Source organism: Polypterus senegalus, chromosome 6 (assembly GCF_016835505.1).
Source record: "Polypterus senegalus isolate Bchr_013 chromosome 6, ASM1683550v1, whole genome shotgun sequence".
Classification (NCBI taxonomy): domain Eukaryota; kingdom Metazoa; phylum Chordata; class Cladistia; order Polypteriformes; family Polypteridae; genus Polypterus; species Polypterus senegalus.
In genome coordinates, this window is record NC_053159.1 from 64,448,823 (window position 1) to 64,473,465 (window position 24,643).

A 24,643-nucleotide genomic window follows, 5' to 3' on the forward strand; every position below is an offset into this window, starting at 1 on the left:
TGCAATCGACGACGTCGATTACAAAAAATTGTCGACGCAGATTTTTTTATTGTCGACACGTCATGAACAGAACCTTCAATAGAGGCTCCAGTCACAAAGAACCACATTGGCTTTTGTAACTGCAATGCACTACATGAACGTCTGGGGGCAGTATCATTTGTTATTGTTTGGCAAGACTGCACCCAGTCCTACCAACGAAGAAGAACATCTGAGGAGAAGAAGAATGCAGAGGAAAATACCCATGGTTGCAATGGCGAGTCAGATAGAGAAGGGGGAAGAAGATGGAAAAAAATTGAGACAGAAACTTTCTAAAGTGTGGGAGCACTTCACCAAAAAGAAAAAAAAAAAGTTGAATGCAGATTATGCAAAGCGGAGCTTTCTTTTCACGGCAGCACCACCACGATGCATCTAAAATGCAAGCATCCTGGAGCTGTGGTGCCGCCGTCTCTTGAGAGGTAAGCTTTAGCGAGTAAAGTTAGTGTCACATGTTAACGTTGATGTTTGTACTATAATGTGTATATCAAGGTTTCGACAATGATAGTTAACCCTTAAATCGACACATACTTGGAGGATAATGCACCCCTGGACACCAAATACTTTTTAGCTGCACCTTTTAAGTAAACGTCACAATTCACAAAGAAACTGTAAAATTTTAATTGAACACATTTTTTTTATTGCAAAGAGCATCACAATTACTGCAACACTGATCATTTTACACACTGCAAATTAACTGTAAAAACTATTAAAAAACTACTGCAACAATCTATTATTATATGTTCAAGGCGCAACTGAAGCCATTGATGAAATTCAGTAAATCACCGAGCCAACTACACTTGAAGTGGCTGCATGCAAACACACAGAGGTAAACACTGATGATTGCAGGCTCATCTAGTGCAGTGGCTGAATAACAGAGACAGTGGTGCTGCAGTTCTGCCAGGGTCGGCAGTGGTCATGAGATGGCTGCTCAACGAATGTACAGCACTGACTGATCAGCTCCGGCTACAGCCGGTTGCAGTATTCAATGAATATACATCGCTGAATATACTCGGCTTCGGTGTGCTAGAAAATTGCACTGAGAAACAACTTTAGCAGGATGCGGAGTTCAATGAATGTACATCACCACATGTATGTCGCCGCATATACTCCGCTTCGGCGTGCTTCCAAATTGCACTGGAAACTGACTCTTGCTAGTTGCGGCGTTCAACGAATGTACATTTCCGAATACACTCGGCTCCAGCGTGCTGGCAAATTGCATTGGAAACCGACTATAGCCAGTTTAAGGGTTAAGTGTATATAATTTCAGTTATGTTTGCTAACATGTTTGGAGCTATAGTAAACGAGTGAATAGGAGTAGCTGAGCTGTCCTAGTTTTTTTTCTTCTTTTTTTGTATAATATTTGAGTTCATATGAATAGTAAACCATCTCTAACTAACGTTAGGTAACTTGTGTTTTGGAGTATATCAGTAATTAGCTTGTTACATATTTTAGTCCATTATTTTTTTTTATTTTGGCATAATATAGTACATGATGTGATAAACTACAACACTTTTCCTTCAGAGTGTGATGATTAAAATATCTTCCTCTGTCTGCAAAATCATTCTTGTGTATTCCTGCTACCTCTACTCCCTCTGAGCGTCTCCTCTCAGCAACTGGGAACATTGTCTCAAAGGAGAGAGCCAGCCTCACACCAGAGCACGTCGAAATGCTCACATTGCTGCACTGCAATCAGGAATATATGAACTGAATCTTTTATAAACTCTACATTATTGTTTTATTTTATTTGAATTGAAGCTTTATTTAAACTTATGGACTTTAAGACACACCAGTGGCCATTTTTGGTTAAGTTAAATGCACTTTTTTTGTTTAAACACTATGTGCACTTTAGTTTGTATTGTTTAATGTATTTCTTGTTAATGTGTTGGTCACACTAATATAAAACATCTGATTATTTTCAAATTCATATGTTTCACTGATTGTTATTTTAACTTGATTATTATTCATTTTAATCGTATTAATGCAGAGACATCAGGGTGACATTCACAGGTGGACAGACGTGAGCAGATGAGGTAAGACATGCACTGGAGCCCAGAACAGGATGTGCAATCACAGGTCAAGGCATCAAAATAGTCAGGCAAGAAATAATCATGACTCATCGACTAATCAAAAAAAAAATTGAACGATTAGTTGACTATCAAAATAATCATTAGTTGCAGCCCTACCCCTTACCCATAAGCATTTTCTCTGTGCATTTTAAGATGATTGTTTAACTAAAACAAGTCTAGCATGAGTAAGTGTGTGGCACCTGATTAAGCCAGGAGAGATATGTAATAGAAAATAATGTTTAGAAAATTGAAAGGTGGATTTTAACAATAATACAGTACTGTATGGCCTAATTGGTTTAATGGGTCATTATAGTCATGAGTGCAGTGTATATTGAAATTATTATTTGCATGTAGTAATCAACATGTTGCACATCACCACTCTAGGATTAGTGAATATTACTTCCTCACCTCAAAACATTTGTATTCTTTATTTGAGTTGGTCAGTATTTCACATTTTGTAGCAGACAACTGAAGTTTAATCGATTATTAAATACTTTACTAACAAATGCAGTGAGATCTGCTTATTTTAGAACAAAATCACAGTAATAAGGGTATTTCCTCTTGGGATAAATAAACTGCTATATGTCTTTTTGCCTGGTATATAAATTTATAAATGATCTGTTCAGACTCACACATGTAAGAAATGTCACGGATAAAGGAAACTGTTCAGATCAACCAGGCTCTTCTGGTATAGTCCCTCTTGTGACAAAAACACTACAACGAAGGAGGAATGTGAAATAAGGTATGTCCACAGTTTATATCCACAAGTTAAGGCTGCATTTTGAAAATCTGCAATGATTCATTTATGTGAATTGTTCCAGAAGCCAATTCAAACATGTAAAGGCATTTTATTTTTTTCTGAACATATCTGCAAGTTGTCTGAATCAACAAATTCAAATTCAGAAATCAGCTTAACAGAATTTGATAATATTCCTGCTCATTGGGTAAACAAAAACAAAAGCAAGAATTGGAAAGTGATTTTGATAAATGTTTATACACCCAATGTCGATCACAGGGAATTCATGCAAAATGTGTTTGCATCCATTCCTAATGTAAACACTCACAAAATTATAATGGCTGGGGATTTTAATTGTGTTTTAAATCCACTCTTAGATAGGTCTCCTGTCACAGGGGTGATAACATCTAACACTGCAAAGACAATTATAAAGTTTTTAACTGACCACAACTTATCAGACCCCTGGAGGTTTCTAAAGCCAAACTCAAGAAAATATTCCTTCTACTCACCAGTGCATCATTGCTACTCCAAGAACTGATTATTTCTTTATAGATAATCATTTCTTGCCTACGATTAAATCTTGCAAGTACGACACTATTGTTATTTCCGACCATGCCCCTCTGATCTTGGAGCTTAAAATCATTATGCCCCACATAATCATCTTGCAGATGGCGTCTTAACCCACTTCTATTAGCAGACGAGAACTGTACAGAATTTATATCAAAACAAATCAGTTTCTTTCTAGAGACAAATACATCTTCAGAGGTCTCTGCAGGAATACTCTGGTAAACTCTAAAGGCCTTCTTAAGAGGACAGATTATTTCATATCTTTCCTAAAGAAATAAATTAGAAACCAAGAAGGTATCAGAGCTAACCAGCGAAATTACTAGAATAGATCAAGAACATGCCAGGTGTCCAAGTGAGGCTCTTCATAGGAAAAGGCAGGCTCTGCATGTAGAGCTCAACCAAAGAAACTGAACAACTCATTTTTAAATCAAGACATCAATACTCTGAAAATGGAGAGAAAGCTAATAAGCTCTTAGCTCAACAAATCCACAAGCAAGAAGTTCGCAATGCAATCCCAGCAATCACCAACATGAATGGAGATAAAATCATTGACCATAAAAATATAATGCACACATTTAGAGACTACTATAAATCCTTTTATTCTACTGAGTTTAAAGAAGACAACACACAATCTAATGTATTTCTGGATGCATTACAGATACCACAAATAGATTTACTCTTTTTCTTATTCTATACTTTTATTGCAGAGGAATTGGATAAACCTCAATCAGAATTACTAGATGCTATAAAGTCACTTCAGAGTGGGAAAGCAGCAAGCCCTGATGGCTACCCTGTCGAATTTTATAAGAAGTTCTCCACTCAGCTAGCTTCCCTCTTATTAGCAACATTTACAGAAGCTAGATACAATCAAATTCTACCTCAAACTTTTTGCCAAGCATTAATCAATGTCTTTCCTAAACAAAATAAGGACTTATTACAATGTGCATCATACAGACCAATTTCACTTCAGAATAATGATGTTAAGATACTCTCCAAAGTCCTAGTCAGAAGGATGGAGAAAATGCTGCCTTCGGTAATATCACAAGATCAAACTAGATTTATTAAAGGCCGACACTTAGCATCTAATCTTCGTTGCCTGTTTAATGTAATATATTCACATGCAAAGTCAAACACCCCGGAGTTATTATTATCGTTGGATGCAGAAAGAGCATTTGATATGATTGAATGGAACTACCTTTTCACTACAGTAGAGAAATTTGAGTTTGGCCTGAACATTTGTGCATGGATCAGACTACTGTATACCAACCCAGAAGCTTCATTTTGTGTTAACAACATTTATTCAGACTACTTTAAACTAGAACGTGATACCAGACAAGGATGTCCCCTGTCACTATTACTTTTTGCAATCGCCGCTGAACCACTGGCAGTTCACTGTCAAAATGCTTATCAGATAAAGGGGATTATCAGAGAATGACTGGAACAGAAAATTTCTCTATATGCAGATGATATTGGTTTGTATATATCAGACCCACAAAATACTGTGCCTGCGGTCTTAACAGCACTTACAGAACTTCAAAAGATTTCTGGTCTCAGAATTAATTTGACTAAAAGTGTGCTCTTTCCAGTAAATTCTCAAACATACAATATTAGATTGGGCACCTTCCCTTTTATCATTGCAGATCAGCTTAAATACCTAGGAGTAAATATCATAAGTAAATATAAAGCTCTTTATCAACAAAATGTCGCTGTCTGTATGGAAAAAATTAAGCAAGACTTGCATAGATGGTCAACCCTTCATCTCACTCTAGCTGGAGGAATTAACATTGTTAAGATGAATATCCTTCTCTTTTTATTTCAAAACATTCCAATATACATCAATAAATCATTTTTTAAGCAATTAAAAAGCATAACCATTTATTTGGAACTTAAAACATCCACGTATCCAAAGAGCGACCCTACAAAGACCTAAGGCAGAAGGTAGCATGGCTCTACTTAAGTTTCAGTTTTATTACTGGGCAGCAAATATACAAGCTATAAAAACCTGGACACAAATAGATGAACATACACAGGCTTGGTGCGTAATAGAAATAAAATCCTGCAGTACTACTTTATATTCCCTGTTTTGTGCCCCTGATAAATGCAAGTTATCGCCAATATACTAATAACCCAATTGTGCTTCACTCACTCAGAATATGGAACCAATGTAGGAAGCATTTTAAGATGGGGAATCTTTTATCTGTGGCACCTCTGCATGAGAACAACCTTTTTCAACCCTAGCAAATATATGCAGTTTTTAATATCTGGAAAATATCCATCCATCCATTATCCAACCTGCTATATCCTAACTACAGGGTCACGGGGGTCTGCTGGAGCCAATCCCTGCCAACACAGGGCGCAACACACAAACGCACCCACGCACACTAGGGACAATTTAGAAACGCCAATGCACCTAACCTGGATGTCTTTGGACTGTGGGTGGAAACCGGAGCACCCGGAGGAAACCCACACAGACACAGGGAGAACATGCAAACCCCATGCAGGGAGGACCCAGGAAACAAACCTGGGTGTCCTAACTGCGAGGCAGCAAAGCTACCCACTGAACCACCGTGCCACCCTATCTGGAAAATATTTGGGATTAAATTACTTAGAGATGTTTATATAGACAACATCTTTGCATCCTATGAACAATTACATTCCAAATTTAACTTTCCAACAACACATTTCTTTCACTATCTTCAAATTAGAAACTTTGCTAAACAGAATCTGCCCGATTTTCCTAATCACCCACCCTCTATGCTGGAAAAAATATTGATCAGTTTGAGGAATCAGACAGTATTTCTGCAATATATAAAATTATTTTACAGTCCCTCCCTTTCAAAGATCCAACAGGACAATGGGGAAAAGGATCTCTCACTCATCATATCAGAAAAGAAGTGGAAGGTAGTAATGCAGAGAATTTACTCGAGCTCCATATGCACAAAGCATACACTTATTCAACTCAAAATTATATATCGAGCACATCTATCTTGCTTAAAACTGTCCAAAATGTTTCCAGGGCAAGATCCAACCTGTGAACACTGCAATCAAGTACCAGCCTCACTGGGTCACATGTTTTGGGCCTGCACCAAATTAACATCATTCTGGACAAAATTTTTTAAATGCCTTTCAGACAGCCTTGGTGTCCCAGTCCCTCCTAACCCATTAACAGCTGTGTTTGGTGTTCTTCCAGATGGGCTTAAAGTGAAGAAGGACAAACAAACTGTAATTGCCTTCATTACACTATTGGTACACAGAGTTTGCTAACCTGGAAGAATCCTAACTCTCCTCTGTTAAGTTAGTGGGTAACTGATGTTTTATATTATTTGAAATTGGAAAAAATCTTATTCTCACTTTTTCAAAACCTGGCAGGATCTAATCAATAATATTTTAGAATAAGCTCTTAAAGCATTGAGGAAGCAGATTCTTTTCTCATTTCTTTTTCTTCTCCATTTATCTTTATCCACTTATTAAACTCATCAATTTACTTATTTTTGCTATCTTTAAGTTTTATTCCTTTGGCCATGCTCTCTTTCTCAGGGGTGGGGGGTTGATTTGTTTTCAATCCTATTCTTTGTAAAAATTGATCTATTTGTATGGAATGGTTACAATAAAATCAATAAAATAAAAAAAAAAAGAAAGAAACTAGCCTATTTCAGCACCAGGCTGCAGTGCGTGCATAAATAAGTGGTTACAACATATTATGAAAAATGTACTAATTAAACAACATTAGCCATGTTCCAAATGTCTGGCCCTGATGACCCACTGTGCCTGCTGTGTTTGTAGTACATGAACTGACGGTCTTTGAGTCCTTTATCTAATAGGACCAGAATTAGTGCCAAGGCAGGTTGATCCATTATAAGCAAGAATGTTCATGTACTCATGCCAGAAAATGTGTTTGCCAACTTGCCACACAGTAGCTACTGAGACCATTACTGCAGTGAAATCATTGTTTTTGCAGCACATTATACCCTAGCTTTTATTTTGTTCTCTGGATTATTTTTACATTATGCACAACAACATTTTTCATTCATCTTCTTCAATATTTGCCTATACGTTTAGGTAGTGTGGTGTAGTGGTTAAGGATTTATACAAATTTCAAACTTTAAACCCTGAGGTTATGGATTCAAATCCTGTTACTGACACCATGTGACCATAAGCAAGTCACTTGAACTGCCTGTGCTCCAATTGAAAAAGGCAAAGAAATATAACCAATTGTATAATAGATGTTGTAAGTTGCCTTGGATTAAGCCATCAGCCAAATAAGTAAAATGCAAATGTAGATTTTTATTACTAATCACAGTTTCTTAGTCTCTTGGACCCTCAGCATGAGTGCTGTTTATTTTCAGTCCCATTTTACTTTTAATTCAATTTTGCAATAAACAAAACCATTGTAAACAATTAAACTGAGTGATTATTAACATCACTCATACAATAGCAGCAATACTTCAACTGCTGTCTTGATGTCTGCATGGAATTTGTGAAGGCATTCCTATCAGCATACCTGAACATTCCATTTAACACAACTTTTCCACTATCAGCCATTAAACAGGGAGACACTAGCCCTGGGGTCTCCAACCTTTTTTCCCTTGAGTGCTACTTTTACAAAATGAAAATTGCCAAGAGCTACTCATGTTTCCTAACATTTATTCTCATACTTTATTTCAACCCAGACAAACTGAATAAGCTTGTTTTGCCTGAACATTTACAAAGTGTTGGTGTCCACAACTCACATTTTGCATTAAAACATCACAAAAAAAATATTTAGTCCACCTGAAAGTGCATTTTGTACGTCTGTATGCATTTTCTAGTGTATCTGACACTATTGAATTAAAACATGAATGCTGTCAAAACAAAACAATGCAATTACAAATACACAGATATGACTTATTCATTTGTCATTTTGTTCCATGTCACTGTTTCACTTTATTCACATGTCCAGTTGCATGTGTGATGTGTTTTTCAGTTAGTCAGATGACTGGCACTGCATGGAGTCAACAAGAGAGGCAGGTGTATGGTGGAGTGAAGCTACTTAGGTTCACTCTTATGGAGTCATTTAAATGTTCATCTGTTAGTCTTGTTCTGAACTTTGATTTCATGACATTCATGTCAGAAAAGGCAGAAGTATGGAGACCCAAACAAAGTAGACATTTTCAGAGCTGCGTGGTGAAGATTCTTATAATTATCTGGCTCTACTAAGCTCCAGAAATGCTGAGAATGCTGTTGAGACTTTAACTGCACATTATTTTGATGGTTTACTAATATATGATATATACAATCCAATGTCTCTCTGTCTGTCAGCTTTTCACGAGAGAACTACTTAATGGATGTGGATCGGGTTTTTTCTATAATTTGCTTCCAGTTGATTCTGCGACATCTCTCATTTCACTATGTATCATAGTTCGCTTGTGGTACCGATTTATTTGTTCGAATCCGAGAACCACGAAGCGGGGCGAGGAGTGGGTGGGCTCTCCTCACTTACTCGCCAGCTTTGGGGTGTGTTCCTTAACTCCGCTTAGCTAGCGAACGAGAGAACAATGATATTCAACTTTGATATTTAAAATAAAGTGTTACTTAGGTCTTGATGAGTTTGATTCTTGATATTCTCTTAAGTGTATGCCACATTGAAAAGATAGATTGCAATTCAGATTGTGGATCGTGATATGATTTTTTTAGAAAGATCGCCCACCCCTAATTTGTCTAATCAAGTTTTCAGATTTATGTTGGATTCATTAACCCTTTGGCGAGCTACCGGTAGCTTGTAAGCGACGTGTTGGAGACCCCTGCACTAGGTAAACCTGGTTTCTGTTTTGGTTGCATTGCATTTTCCTGAAGAAAGTTTGTTTGGTAACAAAGTGCAGGATATAGTTGATCATCAAATAAGCTGCCAGAAATTAATATTGTGAGCAGCATAAAACAGTGGGTAAAAATCAGGTAAAGTTAAAAGAAAAACATCAAAAAGAACAATTAGTTCTGCAGTAACTTCCTCCATATCACCTTTGTGAGTAAGTAAACAAATGTTTATTACTTGAATATAAAGTAATCAGCATACAGTTCATGCCTCTTTTAGCTTTCTTGTTTGCAACTCTAAAACACCTGGAATTTTAGCCTCATTGTGTTTTCTGGTGTTTCTTGGGTCAGTAAAAGCTGTTATATAGACAGTGTTATAAACAAACTGTTTCAAGGAACCTTCAGAAGAACGTTAGTAGAAATAAACAAGAACCCTTTTAAGCTGCCACTAGCTGAAAAGCGACTAGTAAAATGTTTGAGAGAGGATACTTCACTTGCATTGCTTCTGGTGTTAAATCTCAACAAGTCTGTGTAGCCAGTTTCACAGTCAACTGAGTGTGCATGCCTGCAAAAGAAAGAAGTGCCAAATTCAAGAATACTTTGTAGAAAAACTTAAGGCAACAGGTACAGCAAAAACTTGCAATTATGAGACTGCAGAATGAAAACTGAACACAAATGTCAGCTCATCATTTTTTAGTTGACCTGTTACATTATTAGGTAGTAAATGTACACTCACTGTGCTGGCTTGAGCTGTGGTATTCTAAAAATGTGCTGTTTTTTACATATACCAGCCTTGAGAGGTCAAACTCAGACTATGCAGACTAAGTAAGGCTTACTTTACTTGATGAGATTATTTATTTATTGGAATTAAAGTAACACCAGCTATAATCAGAGAGACAATGTCTCTGCACTTTGTCGGTATCTTCTGACAGGCCTTTATTCTGGGACCCTCAAAACAAGGCAGCTGCTGAAATACACTACGTGTGTTACAGCACAAAATAAGTGTTTCACTAATTAAGATTATGAATATTTGGCAACCATTTCCAGTACATTTCAGGTAGTTTACAGCAGTTGTTCTCATACTCCGGCTCATCGACCCAAATGTGGATATAGGATTTGCTCAAACTGACTTCTGTTTTTACTTGGACTTCAAGCCAAGTTTAGCAAGCTGTTATTTCCTTCTGTGTTTTGTGATCAATGTAGAAATAATAAAACTCATTAATTTTGCATTACTTACCCAAGACCAGGACACAGGGGCAACAGCCTGAACAATGAGGCCCAGACATCCCTTTCCCCAGCAAAACCTGCCATTTCATACTGTGGGATCTCAAGGCACTCCCAGGCCATCTGGGAGATATAATCCTTCGAGCGAGCCCTGGGTCTTCCCTAGGGCTCTTCTAAGTTGGTCATGCCTGTAAAACCTCCACTCCATGCTGGAACCACCTCAGTTGGCTCATATTAATGTGGAGGGTTAGCTGCTCCACTCAGAGCCTCTCCCAGATGTTTGCAATTCTCACCCTATCTTTAAGGAAAAGCCCACCCACCCTGTGGAGGAAGCTCATTTAGACCACATGTTCCCTCAGTCCCATTGTTTCTGTCATTACCGAAGGCTCATGACCATAGGTAAGCATACAGACATGGATTGACTGGTAAATCAGGAGCTTTGCCTTTTGGCTCAGCTCCTTCTTCACCAATACGGATAAGTATAGCAACCGCATAACTACACTTGCTGCCACTATCCATCATACAGTCTCACCATCCCTTTACCCCTCATTTCTGAACAAGACCCTTAGGTTCTTAAACTCCTCCATTTGAGGCAGTAATTCACCTCCCACTTAGAGAGGACAGTCCACCTTTTTCCTACTGAGGACCACTGGCCACAGATTTGAAGGTGCTAATCCTCATTCATGCTGCTTCACACTTGGTTGCAGACCGAACCAATGCATACTGGAGTTCAAAGCCCAAAGAATCCAACAGGACCATGTCATCTACAAAAAGCAGTGACGTGATTCTAAGGCCATCAATCTGCTTAAATAAGTTTGTTAATTTTTTATTAAAATGTATCACGCATTTATGTATGATACATAATCTTTTGTTAAACTTGGTTTATAAAATTTTCATCATTATCATGATTTTAATTCTCCTTTTCCAAGTCGTCTGGTTATTCAGTCCATTATTTATTCAAGAAAATATTAGTGGGACTGGTGCTGAAGTAGTTGCTACCGTTCAGCTTTCAGTGTCACTTGTTTTGCTCATTGTTAAATGGTTGAATGAAAAAAAGAGAAGAGAGAAAAAAAAACACCTATCTAGTTAAACGAGATACTGTATGTTAGAAAGAAAATGGTTCATTCAGGCTCCATCCACACTGGTATGTTTTCTGTTTAAAAATTCATAAATTTGTCTCCATTTTTGCCTGTCGTTCATACTATCCCAGTGTTATTAGCTGACAGCAACAAATACTTTTGAAAATGCTCTCCAGAGCCAGAGACTTTTCAAAACAACAGCATAGCATTTCAGTGTGGACAGGGAAAAAAGATTTCTGAAAACGCAGACTACATTGCACTCTGGCTAGTTTGTGCTTATTATGCGGCTCTTCCTTTATTGGATCCTGTTCTTTACAATGTCTCATTTTCTGGTTGGTCACCCATCATGGAAGAAAATCATAGTCCAACATAGTGGGCATAGACGAGTTGCTTTCCATGTCACTTGTTGTATTGCTTACCTGTGTGCATCTAAATTGCATTTTGTGTAACTTTCACAAACTGTGGTTAAGCTACTATTCACAGTGAACCAAGAGTCGCCAGTCATGTACTGTATATTCTCAAATTCTCCCACACATTCCATCCAATTGACATGCTACAATGTGGGTACGTATACTTAGACTATACTTGAATGATGCACACTCACTGTGGTCACTGTACAATTACTTTTGGAAAATTTGATGGCCATATCAGAAAATTGGCTTATGAGACTGCTCACACTACAAGACAAACTGACTGAAATTCTTCCAATCATTTGACAGCCCAGTTGTGAGAGGCAAGCAGGCATTACAACCACTCTCTTACTGTAAATGAAATGATGGCAGATGAAGCTGAAATTTGGGCCAACTCAGAAAATCAGTTGGCGATCTCCAACTGTGCCAAAATTGCACGGTGTATGCCTGGTTTAAGACGTCTATGCTGTGCGCATGGCCAGTATAAAAGAACGATTATGTCATATGCTTTTTTTTTTTTTTTTATGGCTGAATATAGTTTTATAAACAATGAGAAAATTGATGATTTTTTGTTTAAAAATGTAAGTCTTAAATGAAAAAATAGTAATGCTGATGTAGCCTGAGTATGAAAGTGAATGGAATGAACATCTACAAAGTGTTTTATTTGGGGGGAGAAGTATAAGATCTCTTAGATACTACACATTTTCTATATACTGAAAAAGTAATTTTAAAACTCCAGAATGGGTCGTTATTAAAGAACTATTTTTTTCTAATAATCACTACTGCCTCAAAGCACATGGACTGTGGTTCACATCTTATCTAGCATTCCCACTGTCAGGAGTTTGCTTGTTCTCTCTGTATTCACACAGATGTCCTTTCACGCTGCAAAGCTATGCAGTTTTTAATGAAATATTTCCTGCAGTTAGTAATTCACGTATGACTGATGAGTTTTGCAAATACCCTTGATATTACATTCAGTGTGAGATAAGTTAACTTGTATTTGTTCATCAACATTAGACATCCACATTATATTATTTTTATACAGTATTATACATTTGATTTACTTTCTGTTATTATAACACATTGAAAGTCCCAGCAGTGCTCATTTTAGCTACTTTTATCAGCATGCAGTAAACACAAAGTCTGTGTTTGTACGTCACTGCTGGTTTGACACACAACATAGCTGTAAAGAAGAGATGAAAGAAATAGAAACTGCATTTTGTTTAGTTTTGTATGCTATTCACTGATCAGCTTCTGTCCAATGGACTCAACTGGTGTCTCAGATGGTCTGCAAAATCAAATCGGTTCAGGTCCAACACACCTAATCTGTTGTTTACTTTTTTTTAAAGTATGTTTAACATGTATGAGAAATCACAACCTACTCTCTCAGGGTTCTTTGGGTGGGAGCTGAGCTTTCGTTTTGATCTTGTCACTTGTTTTGTTTTTGTTAAGTGTTGTATTTTATGTAAGTGTTTGTGTACAAGACATAAGTATACCAAGCTTTGTAGATACAATGCAAAGATAAAAGTAAAAATACTAATAACAAACACTTTTGAAAACAATAGCAAAAATGTTTGTGTGGCGCTCAAAATATTTGCATATTCTAATCTTACTTTTTGTCAAATCTGACAGGCTTACTGCAGATTTGTTTATTGTATTCTGAAAGATGAAAATTAAACCTTTAACTTTAAAACAAACTTTGATAATAACCTTATCGACACACCTCAAGCCACTTTGCGACACCAAATTTGGAAAGATGTGGTCTAACCAGCCCCTGTTGTAAACCATCATCCTGTGTTTCTACCCCCCGAAAGAAAGACAATCATGCAGTTTTTGAGTACACGGTTATCTGTGCCAAGTCATCTGGTGGTTCAGTGGCCTCGGTGGGTGATGTTGCCACAGAGGTGCTACCAGTGCTACCCTCCTGAGCCTGGCTGTTAGGTCCTCTGGCCTCAAGCTTGGTCCAAGCTTATCTCCTTTTCTATTGTGGTTTGTTCTGCTCTACCAAACCGTTTCCTAATATTTGTGTGGCTTATTTATGAACCAATTGTAATTTGTATAAAATGAAACTAGAGGGCAGTGGTAACTGCCTAAAAGAAGACTTAAATTCAAGGTGTGAACAATATTTTTAGTTTGCAATAACTGATGATATACAGTATTAATTTGCTTGCTGCATTCACATAATAAAATCACAGGAAAACTATCACATTTTACATGTTTTCCCTTATAGTATTTTTTATTCAGTTAATCTTTATTATGTACATTTTTATTATAGAAAATACATGTACTATGTAAAAATGTTTGTTCCCTTGTGGTGCTGACCATGTCAGAAGCATATGGACAAGAAGACAGGAACAAGTGCCAGATGTGAAGCACATATACTGATTGTTTTAGGCTGAGCATAAATTATAGACCTATCCATTGAAAATAGTTATACTGTACTGCACTACAAAGCTGCTAATTCAGTATTAAGAGTTTCATTCATCAAAATGCTGTACAGTATATCATTTTCAGACAAATTGAGGAAATGACCATTACTTTCTGGTTAAATGCAAAGCAGAACACTGACAATTTTCAATTTATTTTGCTTTGAAAAAAAATATTTTAGAGCATAGTACATACAAATGCACAAACCTGCTGCTACATTATTACCAATACCTGGCAAACTGTGAAATTTTAAGCTCATCCTAAATCCTGTTACAGTTCACTATTAAAAGTATGTGTACACAATATACAGTATAAGACAAAATCTCAGCATACAGTTTATGCTGAATGATTTCCACAACCACATCAGTGCAATATTCCCTGCAATCCAGTTCACTATGAAGAAAAAAAAAATAAACCAATGCACCAATTTCCTGGACATTTCCATTGAAAGAGGTAACAATGCCACCCTGATTACAAGTGTTTATTGCAAGGAATGTTTTGCAGAGAAAATATTACACTTTGCTAGAAATCACAATTCAGATGAATTCACACCCATTGTAATACCAAGGAGACGAAAAAGAATCGAAGATGCTCTCTTTTCCAACTGTTCACATCAAACGGCTGTCCAAAGACATTCATCAAACAATGCTTACATAGTCGATGCCAGAGACCCCAGCAAACAATCAACTGTAACCTGAATCCCCATCCCACTTGGCACACTCTTCCTTATCATCATGGGGTATCAGAAGATACTGCATGTATCCTGTCCAGATCCCTCAAACACTTTGCACATAGTCCTGTTTAATGCTAAAAACAGGAAATTGTCAGCACAGACACAGAACACGGTATACAGCATAACATTTCTAACATATATACAGGAACATCACAACGCTGTCAGAAGGAAGAATTCAGTGTCTTTAATTTACACACATACAGGTTCCACCAGACACAAATTTAAATGGGAAACTAAAAGTGCCAGAGGACTGGCTGCATCTTGGCTATCCAATTAAATTGACATTAAGAAACATTTGGATATGAACCAAGCATATCCAGGCTTGAAAACAAGAACATACACAAAATAAATAAGACCCTCTGATCCCCTCCTTATTAATCCCCCTCACACATCCACCTACCCTCCTCTCCTTATTTGCTATATATTGTCTTATATTCCTGTATGTCTAATTATTTTCCTCTGATGATGAATCCTGATAGGAGTCACAAGTTTAGAAAAAAAAAAACTATTTTAAGATACGTGAATCATTGTCTCCCTTGCGGATTTCCAGCTACAAATATGCCTTTAACTATAAAGTGCATTTCACTATAAATGTTCAGTGTATGTGTTAGGAATTAACCAGTTCCAAAAACATGGTTTATAAATGTTGCCAATTCATAAGTCATGTGTATGTGCTGATAAATAGTAATAAATAACTTAATAAAAGTAACACTTACGTCCTGGGTTCAAATAAATGCTTTCATTACCAATAAATCTTCACATTGGCTTCCTATGAACAAGGAAAAAAATCCTTCTTTCTTCTTACTTCTCTTCTTCTACTCACCAGACAAGCATTGTCCTTTTCCTCTCCCAACTACAACCTGCCTGGATGAGGTGGAGGGCTTCTTTAACCCGGGGCCCAGAAGTACTTCAGATGCATCAGCAATGTAGTGAGGAATTACTGCCATGCCAAGCTGAACCTGCCTTTGACAGAAGAGATGTCTCTAAACAGCACCCTCTAGTGGCTTCAAAGGACCACCCTGTATTAAGGAGGGAAAAATGAGACTAACCATGCTCATTACTAGGCTGGTCTACTCTCTCACCGTAAGATTAATACACACACACACGCACACATATCCTGTTCACACATGTACAGACTCATGAAGGATACCTATTTGCCAGTCACTCTGTAATTCTACAGTATATAGCATCCCATCCACATAAGTATATGTGAGTGATGCTTACAATGCCTGTCACTTCTCAGTACTCCATGTAGAGACTCACAGTCTTTGACACTAACAATGTACTGGTGTCCTTGAGACACATGAAGCTTCATACGCCTTTTGGTTATATGCCACTTACTAACCAACGTTATCTTCCTTCTTCTAAACTTGTACTTCTTATTGAGGTTTGATCTCTAAGCCTTGATAAACACTGCAGGGATGAACAAATGGCAATCTCACCCTGCATCAGGTGCCCTAATATTTATATTATTACTTCAGTCATTCTTGATATAAGACAAGGTATACATATGTAAAAGCAATGTGGTAGGTATTAAGATTTAATAATACCAATAGAAGAAAATACAGTGCAATAGAAAATAAAATAGATAGCAAAGTCTGGTTATATAATCCTTGAAAAGCTTACTGAAAATCAGCAATGTTAGGAGTGCCCACTATCCTAGTGGCCATTTGATTCAGTAATCCGTGTGATGCATGAGTTTCGTACTTGGGCGTCTGGATGAAACGGGTTCTTTGTTTTTTTCTGACATTTCTCACTCTATGTTGTCGATTCCCATGTCATTCCTTCTCTTTTAACCTCAGACAAGCAATATTTACTGTGTGTTAAAATCTCATGTGGTGCATTACACACATGCAATAGTTTATAGCTATCCTGGTGACTGATGGCACTTCCCAAAACATTTGATTCTGTGCATATCAATACAATCTCTTACTGTATCCATTTTTTACCATGCTTTTATAAAATTGTCTGACTGTTTTTAACTAAAAGCACCATAAGTTTCTTCAGTAACAAAGCAGATATATTAAGGTTATACATTACTGGTATAATACAGAAAGAATGTACAAATGTTTTTGGGTTCTGACTGGGAAAAAGAATAGCAACCATCCCAGCTGGGATGCACATTCCACCGATCTATGCCAGGTAAACTTACACCATCCACCCCAGTCATAATGTCAGTCCATTTTTAACATCCATCCATTATCCAACCGGCTGTACTATTACAGTATTTATGGCAACTCTTCTGAAAGGGAAGTAACTCTTATCACATTCTAAAAGAGAAACGTACATTTGAACATACTGGACAGTAAAATAGGTGACATTTTCTAAAGTATAATGTCATTGTGGCATGGGACTCTTAGTTGACAATTGTTCTACACCAGTAGTTCAAAAAAGTTTGAATATGGCATTTATTGTGTTTTGCATTAAAACCCTTATAGTCATTCTACATTAATGTGACCTGAACCTAAAAGAAAACTGCACTGTTTTAGGCCAAGATTTATTCTTTCCTGTGCCAGGTATAGAATATTTCAGAACATTGTGGCCTGCAGAGGGTGCTCCTGCCGCCCAAACCAGACACAGACAGATGCAGAACACACATGCTTTTATTTTTTCTTTGTAGGCAATGCTTTCCTTCGTTTCCCACCTGTACAGTATAGTTCAACACTAACACAGTACACAAGACACACTTCTCTTCCTTTCTGTTCTCTCTCTCTCACCTCCACTCCTCCTCCTCCTCGAGCAAGCTTTGTCCACCTCTTCCCGACTCTGGCTCTCAGAGTAGTGAGAGCTGGCTCCTTTTATAGGGCACCCGGAAGTGCTCCAGGTGCTCGACGATCTTCTTCCAGCAGCACTTACGGGTGTGGTGGAAGTGCTGTCACACAGGGATCAGCCATTCCTGCAATGCCCCCTGGCAGCACTCATGGAACCCAGTAGAGCTGCTCCAAACTCCAACTCCCCAGGAGCCCTTTGGGGGTCCGAGGCACCGCTGCAACACAGCGGGGCTGCCCTCTAGCAGGAGCAGGAAGGGGATGGTCCTTCCACTATATAGGCATCCCGGCCGGGCAAGGGCCCCAGCCGTACGCCACAATGTATATTTTAAATGTAACTCATTTTAATTCATGGCAACAACTGAGGGTTTTTTTCTGTATTAGATTCTACAGTAGATTATTCTGCTTCAATTTCTAGCTAAATCTGTCCTTTTCTAACTTTGGTACTTTAAATGATTCCTGTTGTGTAGTAGTAGTTCAGACTGTAAACTCAAATTCGTTTATTTCATTATTTATCTATCTAGAATAGCAGTACGTATGTTGTAAACTGAACAATCTATGGTTTCCATTTCTACTTCCTTCTTACAATGTGTCATGCTTTTGCTAATTCTTTGCTTCTTTTTTTGCTGTATTTGCAAGAGGCCTTCAGAGACCCGAGTGAGACCAGATGGTGAAGTGATGCCTACGCTGGACATGGCTCTTTTTGACTGGACGGATTATGAAGACCTAAAACCCGATGTATGGCCATCTCCCAAAAAAAAAGGTGAGAAGGACTGCTTGATGAGGACAGTAACTTAGAATATTTTATTATAATGTTATGAAAGGCAAGTGTATTTACCGTCAGTTGAGAGGAGCTGTTGACATTTTATAGAATGTGCTTTTGATTTTATCACATTTTCCTTAGTGGTTCTTCCAGTACTTTGTTTTTGGTGTTGGAATTTTTGTCTATTTCTTGACTGTGCTAAAATATTCCTTTGGACATACTCTACTTACATATTTAAAGACTGACTCGTGCCTGACCCAAACAATTAATTTTTCCTGAAGCAGTTCTTAGCAGTCAGACCACCTCAGCAAGGTTGTACTATGGTTGTAGAAGAAGAAGAACTGTCATGGAGAGTTGTGATACCTTGTGGCACAGACTAACTTTATATATTTATGAAACCTACAGTAGTTAGTTATGAACATGGCTTGCTTTTATCTTTTATTGAGACAAACCAATTCATCATCCTGAGCAGCAGACTGTGTGTGTGGGGTGTTTGAAAAAAGCAGCTTCTTCTTTGTTCTGTCTTTGGTTTAAAAGCATCTGTTTTAGGTTTAAAGACTTTTGAAGAACAGTACTTAATTTTAATGAACTAATGTCCCAATGCTTGAGAGCTTTAAGTGTAGGCTCACAGGTGCATAATGCAATAAACAGTAATGTTTAAATTGCAGCATTTTCCTTTTCCTTAGAAAGTGAAACATTAGCTTACATAACTTCTGTTTTAATGGTAGGGTGCTTTTTGACATTACCATAAGAACTAACAAGCTCTGGGTTGCCTCAATTGAATTTCTATATGATTGTGTACACTCATTTTCAATATACCAAAAAGAAAGGTGTTAACTTTAAAAAGATTTTTACATTTATGCCAAGTTATGCATAGTCATCCACCCATTATCATTATTATTAAACTACATAATGCAGTTTAGGGTGGAGACCAGAGCCTGTCCCGGCATCCATGTCACTAAAGATCATGCACAATCAATGATTTTATTCCCACATCCCAAAAACCTGTCAGGTGTATTAGGTTAATTAGTTACTCAAATTGATCCGGTATGAATAAGTGAGTGTGTGCTAGTATAGCTAATGAAGTCCGGATGAGCTCTGACACCTCACCACTACTGTATTGCCCAAAATGACTAAATGGATGGACAAAACCATTGCTTTTCCAACTAGCAGAATATAAGTTTTCCATATACAATTGAAATGCATGCTTTCCACTGCAATAATACAGTGGGGTCCTGGATCAGTGATCATTCGGGATATTTATATATATATATAAATCTATACTAATAAAAGGCAAAGCCCTCACTGACTGACTGACTCACTCACTGACTCATCACTAATTCTCCAACTTCCCGTGTAGGCAGAAGGCTGAAATTTGTCAAGCTTATTCCTTACAGCTTACTTACAAAAGTTAAGCAGGTTTCATTTCGAAATTCTACACGTAACGGTCATAACAATCGATAACGGTCGACAACGTCCGCCATGTTGAATTTTCTTATTTATGGCCCCATCTTCACGAAATTTGGTAGGCAGCTTCCCTGCGCTAACCGAAACAGATGTACGTACTTATTTCAGTGGTATGAAACCACTGTCGGCCACCATATTGAACTTTCCAACGTCACTAATTCTCCAACTTCCCGTGTACGTAGAAGGCTGAAATTTGGCAGGCTCATTCCATGCAGCTTACTTGCAGCAGTTAAGCAGGTTTCATTTTGAAATTCTACGCATAACGGTCGACAGTGTCCGCCATGTTGAACTTTCTTATTTATGGCCCCATCTTCACGAAATTTGGTAGGTGGCTTCCGTGCGCTAACCGAAACCAATGTACGTACTTATTTCGGTGGTATGATGCCACTGTCTGCCTCCATATTGAACTTTTCAACGGTCTTTGTTACATATGGGTCTATCTTCAAGAAATTTGGTACGCGGGTTCCCAACGCTAACTGAATCCTACTTACGTACATATACACCGTACGTCCATAGCCTGCAGCTCGGTCATCGTGTGAGGCGGTGTTGGGTCCCCCATTCCAACGCCTCCCACGTTGTTGGCTGCCTGCCTATATAAGGCCGTCCGTCGCTCCAGTCTCTACATTCCCTTCCTTGCTTCGCCACGGGATTCACGTCTCCCTGTTGATAACTACATCCTTTTTATTTAATCCACGGCTTCTCCGCTGTTTTATTGTTCATTTATTATGATTATAGTTATTGTGTAGGTATTTTAGACTTACTTTACATTGTTCAGGTACCCATTTCCTTTATCATTCCAACCGTACCCTCATTAACATGTCTATCGAGGTGATCACCATCAATCAAAGAACTGTCACTTACCGAGTGGTTTCCATGCCTGGAGATGGCACCTACCTTTTCCATTCTCTTTGTTACATATTGCCATATCAGGCTCACTCTTGATATCCGGAGGAACATTGTGTCTTATGTATTGAATGACTGGGACAGGTTCAAGGTGTGGAATGATGACAGTACAGTAGATAATTATACTACACAGGAGCACTATAGGAGTGAAATGCTCAAGCCCTTCACCTATGGATCTGCATGTGAGTTGATGGCTGCCACTGAATTGTTCAGTTGACGCTTTCAAGTGTACCGAAATGGCCAAATATTTTACACCTTTCGACAACCGCCTATGCCTCTTAAACATCTTAGATTCACAGGTGACGATTTCAGTAGTGGACACTTTGATGTTAATGAATGTTTAAACTCTCAAAAGCTGGATGTGAAGTTATCAACGAAACCGGTTGTATACTTACAATGCTTGACAGATGCCGAATGTCTCTTCAACACAAGTTCTACAAATACTGTTGTAATTGAAACAAACCACGAAACTCAAACCGATTATGACAGCAGCAATCCAAGCTGTGAGATTTGAAACAAGATTACTGTTCACATGGCCAACTGTACGTTGCATGCTCAAGAGTAAGCTCAGCGCACAGCTTGGTCATATTACAACCAGAGGGCCGAACTCACAATGTGGTATACAAAGAGATCCTTAACAAATAATTATTGGTATATTTTCCCTCAGTTTAAAAAGGTTTAATTTTCTTCTTAATAAAAATTTTAAGGCAGTACTTCAGCCGCTGCGAAGCACAGGTATTTTGCTAGTATATATATAAATATAAATATACAATATAAGTATACAATATACAAATATAAATATACAATACATATATTGTGGAAATGGCCCAGACACAGACAGGAGGACATGTTGTTTCACCCGTAAACACGTTTATTTACAAATATTTACAAGTCTTCTGTGCACACGCATAACCCCCCAAAGTCCTGGCCAAACAACACCTTTCTTCGGGCCGCCTCTACTCTCTCTTCGCCTGCCTTGTCCTGCCTCCACCCGACTCCAGCCTCAAATGAAGGGAGGCGGCCCCTTTTATTAGCATCCAGATGTGCTCCAGGTGAATTCCGGCAAACATCCACCGACACGCCCCTGTGTGGCGGAAGTGCCGGCTGTACTCCCAGAAGCTCTCTGGGCGTCCCTTCTTCTCTTCCCCCCAGCACTTCCTGGTGTGGCGGAAGTGCTGAGGTCCAGGGCTGCAAAGGCATTGGGGCGCCCCCTGGCGGTGACCACGGGCCCCTACAGGGTTGGGCTTCCAAGCCCTCTACCCGTGGCCCCCAAAGCAACCAGGGTGGCGGCCCCCACGTGATCCAGGGCAGGCGCAGACCCTCTTCCGGTCCTTAAGGGCGTCCCGGCCGGGTCGTCGCCCCTGGCATCCCTGACAATATATATATATATATATATATATTGTGGCAGACGACCAGGGATCTTGCCCCACTGGGACGTCTGGAAGAAGGATGGACTAGGAGAGCGGCACTACTCTTTCCTGGGTGCCTGGACGGTCCTAGAGCCCTGGTGGACAGTGCTTCCACCACACCAGGAAGTGCTGCCGGACCAGGTATGGTGTATGCCCGGAATGCTTCCGGGTGCAAGGGCAGCACTCCTCAGTGTGGCGGAAGTTCATCATCGTGCACCTGGGGCACATCCAAGGCAAGATAAAAGGGGCCGCCTCACTCTATTTGGGGAACTGGAGTCGGGTGGAAGAGGACGGGAGGTTGCGAGAGAGGAGTGGCGGCGGCTAAAGGAACAAAGACTGAGTAAAGTGTATAATTAGTGTAAATAAAGAGTGTGTGTGTTTGGACATTCTGATGTCATGTCTGTCTGTGGTCAGGCTATCTTTTACAATATATATACAGTATATACTAGCAAAATACCCATGCTTTGCAGCGGGGAAGTAGTGTGTTAAAGAAGTCATGAAAAAGAAAAGGAAACATTTAAAAAATAACGTAACATAATTGTCAATGTAATTGTTTTATGACTGTTATGAGTGTTGCTGTCATCAAGGATTTGATTATCATTATTTCTTTCAACTAGGTTCTTAATTGGGAGGATGTGTTGTGTTCAAGTTGCATTCCGTGTTTATCAAACGTTGTAAAGATAACCGGTTACATTCATTGAAGTATTCACTACCCAAAACGGCACTCGTGAATCTAAGATGTTTAACAGGCATTCCCGGTATTAAGTTGTGGATTTGCCTGCGAATATTTAGCGGCAGCGTGTCTATGAACGTAATTTAAACTTAAGCTTTACACCTTGCTTTCCTATTGATATGCCTACAAAGGCTTGTTCAGCTTCAGAGGGTTGATCCTTTCTTACTGCATCAATAAGCAGCTCGTCTTCCTCTTTATCTGAGACATCACACACTGCATGCACGGGTTTACCTTTCCCAGTCCTGCAAACTTTAGCGAAGTGGTTCAATTTACCACATTTTTTACACTGTCTTCCTTTAGCTGGACATTGACTTTTTCCACCGTGTGCTTTGTTTCCGCAGTACCTGCACTTATGAATATGCTCGTATGCGTCACTCGCTTCATCTTCTTTTGCTGCCTTCTGAATTGTGTAATCCGTTTTTTGTTCATGGCTCTTTAGAGCTCTTGCTTGTTGTCTGCGTACTGTGTTCACAGTCAGTTCACGTGAGGTGCTCGGAGTACATGCATCGAAGGTTCTCAGCTGTGCTTGTGCTTTCTCGCACGATCTTGTGATGTCCACGGATTTATTTAATGTTAGCTAAGACCCAGCACTTAAAAGTTTCTCTCGCACTTTCGCTGAGTTTGTGCCAAACACTAGTCTATCCCTGACCATCTAATCTTCTTCTGCATAAGCACAGTCCTTCACCCGCGAATGTTTAGCGGCAGAGTGTTTCTATTGGTTTGCCGCTGACAGACGGCCTTATATGGGCAGGCACTCAATTACGTAGGAGGTGTGATGATGAGGGACGCAACTCCGCCTCACACAGCGACTGAGCTGCAGGCTATGGCCAGTATATATGTACATAAGTAGGTTCCAGTTATGACCGTTACGCGTAGAATTTCGAAATGAAACCTGCCTAACTTTTGTAAGTAAGCTATAAGGAATGAGCCTGCCAAATTTCAGCCTTCTACCTACACAGGAAGTTGGAGAATTAGTGATGAGTGAGTGAGTCAGTCAGTCAGTCAGTCAGTGAGGGCTTTGCCTTTTATTAGTATAGATATATATATACTGTATTCCTACACTTTAAGTTCTGTAGTGAAATGAAGTGAAATGTCCGTTTATCCTATCCCTTTCTCATTCTCAAATGGGTAGCTTATGAAAAAAATAATACAATATCAAGGTTCAAAATACACAGAAGAGGTGTAGTACTTTATTTTGCATTTCTCATATGATTCAGTTCTTTGACATTTCAGCTGATAATGTACATTAAATAGGCAGATATATTCTGTCATTTACCTTAAGTGTCATAGACATAAGTGTTTTTTGTGTAGAGAAATATATTTGAAGTTAGTGTTCTGATTAAGGATAAGGTATACAATAATAGCAAGACAGGTAAACAAAATAGAAATTCTGTACATCCTGAAGATTCATGAATAGTATCTTATCTTTATATTTAATGGTTCACCCTGCAGGCAAAGTGATATTTGTTTAGTCTGTTAACCAAAAATGTTTTGTTTCTTAAATTGGGCATTCACATCATAGATATAGAGTGTGG

At 38.6% G+C, this 24,643-nt stretch overlaps 1 protein-coding gene across 1 annotated transcript in view; it reads left to right on the forward strand.

The window, feature by feature from the left end:
* draxina (dorsal inhibitory axon guidance protein a) overlaps positions 1-24,643 on the forward strand; it is a 65,720-nt gene that overhangs the window by 20,100 nt on the left and 20,977 nt on the right. Inside the window, exon 4 of the mRNA XM_039756156.1 lies at positions 18,473-18,596. Within this exon, the coding sequence (XP_039612090.1) occupies positions 18,473-18,596 (124 nt within the window). The remainder of the gene's footprint in view (positions 1-18,472; positions 18,597-24,643) is intronic.